This window comes from Gracilinanus agilis, chromosome X (assembly GCF_016433145.1).
Source record: "Gracilinanus agilis isolate LMUSP501 chromosome X, AgileGrace, whole genome shotgun sequence".
NCBI lineage: Eukaryota > Metazoa > Chordata > Mammalia > Didelphimorphia > Didelphidae > Gracilinanus > Gracilinanus agilis.
Genome location: NC_058136.1, coordinates 17,934,175 through 17,940,448, shown reverse-complemented (window position 1 = coordinate 17,940,448; position 6,274 = coordinate 17,934,175). Strand labels below are relative to the sequence as shown.

Below are 6,274 nucleotides of genomic sequence, written 5' to 3'. Positions count from 1 at the left end.
ATAAACAGAACAACAACAAAAAGACCTTCTAAACCAAACTACTAAAGAATAATCATTGCTGACAAGATATGAGAAAACGTCTTGCAGAGGTCAGAGGCCAGAGGGCCAGAGGTTTCATATTTTGAAACCTCTTCTTGGGGTATGGGGGGGGGGTCTCCTTAAAAAATAATAATTTCCCTCTCCTGCTGCTCGAGGAGCCAGCCGCCACCATGAATGACACTGTAACCATCAGAACCAGGAAGTTCATGACAAACAGACTTCTGCAACGTAAACAGATGGTCATAGATGTTCTTCATCCTGGAAAGGCCACAGTACCTAAGACTGAAATTAGAGGAGAAAAACTGGCCAAGATGTACAAAACAACTCCAGATGTCATTTTAGTCTTTGGATTCAGAACCCATTTTGGTGGTGGCAAAACAACAGGCTTTGGCATGATTTACGATTCCCTTGACTATGCAAAGAAAAATGAACCAAAGCACAGACTTGCAAGGCATGGCCTGTATGAGAAGAAAAAGACATCAAGAAAGCAGGGAAAGGAACGAAAAAACAGAATGAAGAAAGTCAGGGGCACTGCAAAGGCAAACGCCGGTGCTGGCAAAAAGAAGGAATAAAAGGCACACACTATGGATGGTGTTTATCCCTGAAGATAATATGGATTTTTTCATCAGGGCATAAATAAACCTTGTACACACTTCAAAAAAAAAATAATAATAATCTTTCAGGCCTAGAGACGGGAGGTCCTAGGTTCCAGTCTGCCCTCAGACACTTCCTAGCTGTGTGACCCTGGGCAAGTCACTTCACCCCCATTGCCTAACCCTTACCACTCTTCTGCCTTGGAGCCAATACACAGTATTGACTCCAAGACGGAAGGTAAGGAGTTAAAAAAAATCTTAAAATACATACTATTTACTAGATGGGAAGGATCTCTGTGAAAAGGAAGGGCAAACACTAGGAGGAATTATAGTCATGAAAACATTCAAAAGACATCCTAAAAACCCAATTTTTATTTTGCCTGAGGACAATTGCCAAATCCTAGGTCTAGATCTGGGTGCCTCAGGTCACTTATGAGGCAGCTAGCTTGGAGATACAAGGCTCTGAGAGACCTTCCCAGTAGACCTAGATCCCCTTTTCCCCAACTAAGGAGGGTTGGAAGAATATTGAGAAGGGGATCCGTGGCAGGGGGTGGGCCCAACACAAAGGTGGAGGTGGCATGTAGAAACCTTTCAATTCCAAATCAAGTGATGGAGGGAAGAAGCAGAGGTAGGCCCCAGCCTCCTCCCAGTTCAGTTAACAGGGATGCAAACCTCCTGCCCAACCCCTACTCTGGAGACTTCAGGTCAACTAGAAGCCACCCAAGGTGTCCTCTTTCATCTGCCATCCTTCTGAACCTATGGCTTTGGCTCAGTTCTAGTGCCCTCAAGAGCCCTGTTCTCTCATCGGCATTAGCCTAGACTCTTGCAATAGCCTAATGATAATAAATAGCCCTCAAATATATATTCCCTTCAAATAAAAACATTTCTAAAAAGGGTCCAGCCCATTACAAATATCATTTGCTCTTATCCTCCGGCCCTGGAGTCACCTACTCTGAAACCCCTCATTTTACAGATATGGAAACTGAAGCAAAGGCTAAATGACCTGGTCACCCAGTCAGGGTCCTGGTCTGGAAGGAAGCCCAGTCCAGAGCTCTTGGTCCCAGGCTCTCCAATCCTGGTTTGTAAACCTCAAGATTCTCCTCTCTTCGGCCTATTCTCCTCTACCTCCCTTACCTTAATTCCAGGATTAAATATAAAGGCAAACCAAAGCTCTTCCGAAGTCGAGGCTACCTCCATTTTCAGCCTTCATACACTGTCCTGGCACCATAGGAGGTTCGGTAGATGAGAGGACTAGGTCTGATGTCAGGAAGATCTAAATTCAAATGCAACTTCAGACAGGTACCAGGTATGTGAGCCTGGGCAAGCCATTTAACCTATTGGTCTCGCTTTCTTCAATTGCAAAATGGGGATATTGACTACAACTCTAGCCCCGGTTTGCCTTGTTGACTGGGAAAAAACACAGAACTATTAAATAGTCAGAAGAACCACTCTTTTTAATTAAGGAAAAGGGTCTCAAGGCTGACTAGGCCTCTACACGGAGCTGCCATACACACCTATGCAGAGTCCCAGGTTTGAACTCTGGATGCTTTGGGTGCCTGGGAGTGCCACCTTGCTAGATGATGACTCCCAGACAGCCTTAAGGCTCAAACCAGATAATATGTGTAAAGCACCCAGTACACAGTAAGTACTTAATCGATGCTTTTTGGACTGAGCAACTGACTACGTGGTCCAGGGAAAATCACTACCTCTCTGGATCCCCTTTGCTATGGACTCCGTAGCTCCCCAGGCTGGAAGGGGCATGAAGGGGTTGTTTCTAGCCGATTCAGCCGGCCTTCCCCCAGAGCCTGCCTGCCTCCCAATGAGCCTCTTCAGGAAGCAGCTTGGATGGGCTGGTGATGTGGGTTGTGTGTGCTGGCACTGAAGCTGAACTCAACCAATTAAGTCCCTTAACTTCTATTAAACGGCAGAAGGGGTTTATGCAGGCCGTTTTGTCCCAGGCCGGGAAAGGAAGAAATGGTGCTTGAGACACTGGGATGCCCGTCTGCCCTCTACCCCACCACCCTCATTGGCTCTTCTGTGTCCTCCGGGTTGTGCCGCAGAGGCCAGATGCTCCCCTCAACTCTTTCTCAGTGAAGGGTATCCCAGGAGAGGGAAGAGAATTTGTGAGAGAAGCTGGAGGCATAGGGGAGTTGCTGATTCCCCATCCAAGGGAATAGGACAGACCCTCCCTTTCCTCTCCTCTAGCATGACATGGTCTGCTCTGCAGCCCTCTGCCCAATCTCCCCCCTCAGTCTCTGCCTCAGACCTAGAGACAAAAGGCAGTCCCTCTCCTTTCTTCACCTGAGAAAATTCTCCCTCCAACCCTATGTGACTGTGGACCATACTGGCCATAGGCTTTTCTTGGCAAACATATTGGAGTGCTTTGCCTTTTGTTCTCCAATGGACTCAGGCAAACAGAAGTCAAGTGACCTCCCCAGGGTCACAGAGCCAGTAAGAGTCTGATGCTAGATCTCAGCTCAATTGTTCTGACTCCAGGCCAAGCGCTCAACCCACTGAGACATCTAGTTGCCTAGAATATTGGTACAACCTTCAAATATAGTCTAATAATAATGATAAAGAATAGTCCTATGCTTACATAAATAAAAGCATTTGTATAAAGTGCTCAGCACTCTACACATAGGATTACATGGACCCAGAAAGGGGGGAGGGTCCCTCTTTTATTGTTCTTTGGACAAAGGCAGAAATGGAAGGAGACAGGATGAAAGACTTGCCCAGGGTCACTCAGTCAGGAAGAACACACAGGAAAGGCCTCTGATTGCCATTTCAAACTCCTCATTCCTGCACCCTTCTCTTCTAGCCTGCAGACACCTTCTAGAAGAAAGTGGATTTGGGGGAGAACTTAGCCAGACACCATTTTACCCGGTATTTGATGTCATTAGCATTTCCTTTTCAGGGAGACACAGAATGGATTGACTGTCTCCAGGACTTCCCTTCCCCAAATCACTAGACAGTGCTCACAAAAAGAAAACTCCTAGGAATGCAAAGGTGGGCCAGGACCTCACCCACCTCTTTGTCCAATCTAGGGAGGCATGCAGTCTGAGCATAACAAATGCTAATTACTCAACTGCCTAATAAAGAAGGTCCAGTCTACTGCAGTCCAATGTAAATGGCCCTCCTTAAAGGCCTTTGTAACAGTTTAAGCAGTCTTTTGTATCTGCTTAAAATGTGCCTCTTCCTGTTTGGGAGTTACCTCTTCTTACCCAAAATGGCTTCCTAGGTGGCCAGCCTGATCATACCCAAACTACATCTCATTTGGGGATTGAACCAAACTGGACTTCCTGGGTCCAGGACAGGTTGGCTCCCCTTCCTTCAAGCCACCTCTTTTTCTCTGGTCTCTAGCAACTAGCTAAAGCCCAACAATCTGCAGGAGGCTTTTCTCCCTCCCTCCTCTGGGCCCAGATCCTCAGCCTCTTCCATAAGATCTAAAGTTCCTTGGGGTCAGGAAATGTGTTTGGACTTCAGGTTTTTACCTCTCTGAACTCTCTAAGACTAGAACCAGAAACAAAGCACAGATCTTTATGGAGAGAAGGCCTGGATTTCCCCTAGCCAGATGCACCTCTAGCATTTAGCACAGAGCCAGGCCAATAGAATTCAATACAAGCTTTGTGACTGATTGATGAAAATCTACGGAATGGATCCCATTTAGGGAGAGCCAAAGGTTAGCGAGTTTTTCAGGTATGAGTCTCCTGAGCCAGCTTCTTGACTTCAGCTCAGTCACCTCTTCCCCCTGGTCAGAGAAGAACCTCGAGGGCTCCCTGAGGTATCACAGGGATTGCCAGGGAAGGGACTCCTTTATGAGGGTTACATTCTAGGCCAGTGTCTGGGCTGCAGACCTGGATTGTGTTTGTGTTGGGAATGACAGTGGAAGTCCTGAGCATCCACCACTTTACTAAGCATTTACCAAGTGCTGGGGCTGGTGGACACAAGCCACATTGTCCTTGACCTGCCAGGTGCCTGCGGCCCCTTCCCTCAGAGGCCCCTTCCTGCCCTAGCCCTTAAACATGCACCCTGAGGAGAAAGGAAAGCCCTTTTTCTCTACTCACCTTCCTCCTGACATGCCCACCTGCCTCAGAGGTCAGCTACAGCAGGGCGCCCTCGCCTCCAGAAGGTGGCTGCCAGGCTCAGGAAGGGCCCTGTTGGGAGAGAAGATGGAGGGGGGCAAGGAGATGACATGGGCATCATTCAAGGGAGGAGAAGCAGCACAGCCCAAGGCTCTCTCCCTCCAAGGTCTCCCCACCTCCCCAGCACCCTGCCCTGCCCAACCCTCACTCTTCACTACTTTGTCAGAAAAGACAAAGCAGCCTATCTCATTCCTAGACCCTCCAGAAGGCCTGAATGCTCCCTGCTTAATCATTGCCCCTGGAGGGGCTCCTCACTCCCTCCTTTATCTCCTCCATCTCTCCACTCACTTGGGCTCTGGCCGCGCCCTGCTAAAAAGAATAACTAGCATTCATAAACTTAGTTTACATACATAAAAGGATTTAGATGGCACTTTAAGGTTGCCCAAGCACTTTACCCATATGATTTCTTTTCCTTCTCAGAAGGGCCTTGCAGGTAGATGTCTTTATAACCCCCCTTCTACACAAATAGAAATCTGAGCAATTGGGTATTAAATGATTTGCCAAAGGTCACTCACTAAATACATGAGACTGAATTGGAGCTCATGTGTCCTCATCTCAGGCCCATTGCTCTGTCCCTTGTACCATCTAACTCCCTCAAAATAACTGCCTGCCTCAGTTCTCTCCTTTGCTTGTTCTCTACCAGAAGCTCCCTATTACCACCAGGTTCAAAAAAAAGGCCTCTGTTGGGGGGCAGCTGGGTAGCTCAGTGGACAGAGAGCCAGGCCTAGAGATGGGAGGTCCTGGATTCGAATCTGACCTCAGATACTTCTTAGCTGTGTGACCCTGGGCAAGTCATTTAAACCACACCACACCCACACCCATGCCTAGCCCTTACCCCTCTTCTGCTTTAGAACAAATATACAACATTGATTCTAAGAAGGAAGGTGAATGTTTAAAAAAAAAAAAAAAGGCCTCTGTTGCCATTGACATTTCCTCAGAAACTGGACCTTTGCCACCTTTTCAAGCTCCATGATGGCTACCCACTGGAGAAATGATTGCACTAGCTATCTCCTAGGTATGGCACATTCTGGGTTCTTCATGCTCTCCCCACAATCTCTTCATTTCCTCGGTTTTCTTCAAGCCTCAGCTCAAACCCTCCCTTCTTCAAGAGGATATACTAGTTTCCTTACCAAGGAGAGCCTTGGCTGCCCAAATCACTGGCACTCTGGGCCATTGGACCGACCCTGGGATTGAACATGTCAAATCTGTAGGAGATTGCTTAGCAGCTCCAGGTGGGTGGGGAGGTTGGGGCAGAGGGAGGGAGGATGACTCAATATTCTTCAAAAAATGTTGGAAACTATTTTTACATGTAATTGGGGGGGAAAAATGAAATTTAAATTGAATAAAAAAAAAAAAAAAGAATGTCAGTTTCCTGAAGTCAGAGTCTTGTTTTGTTTTGGCTTTTTCCACCATTTTAAAAAATCCTTAAGACTATACCTGAGTGCTAGGGATATTGTGCCACTTAACAAATGCTTTTTGAATTGCTTACCTTTTCACAAA

General features: G+C 47.1%; 1 protein-coding gene across 1 annotated transcript; it reads left to right on the top strand.

Annotated features, from left to right (window-relative positions):
• The first annotated feature begins 206 nt into the window (after window positions 1–206).
• On the top strand, window positions 207–611 carry LOC123253433 (40S ribosomal protein S24-like). Its single transcript, XM_044682628.1, has one exon. It carries the CDS (start codon window positions 210–212, stop codon window positions 609–611), a length of 402 nt encoding a protein of 133 aa, XP_044538563.1. The 5' UTR covers window positions 207–209.
• The last annotated feature ends 5,663 nt before the right edge of the window (window positions 612–6,274 follow it).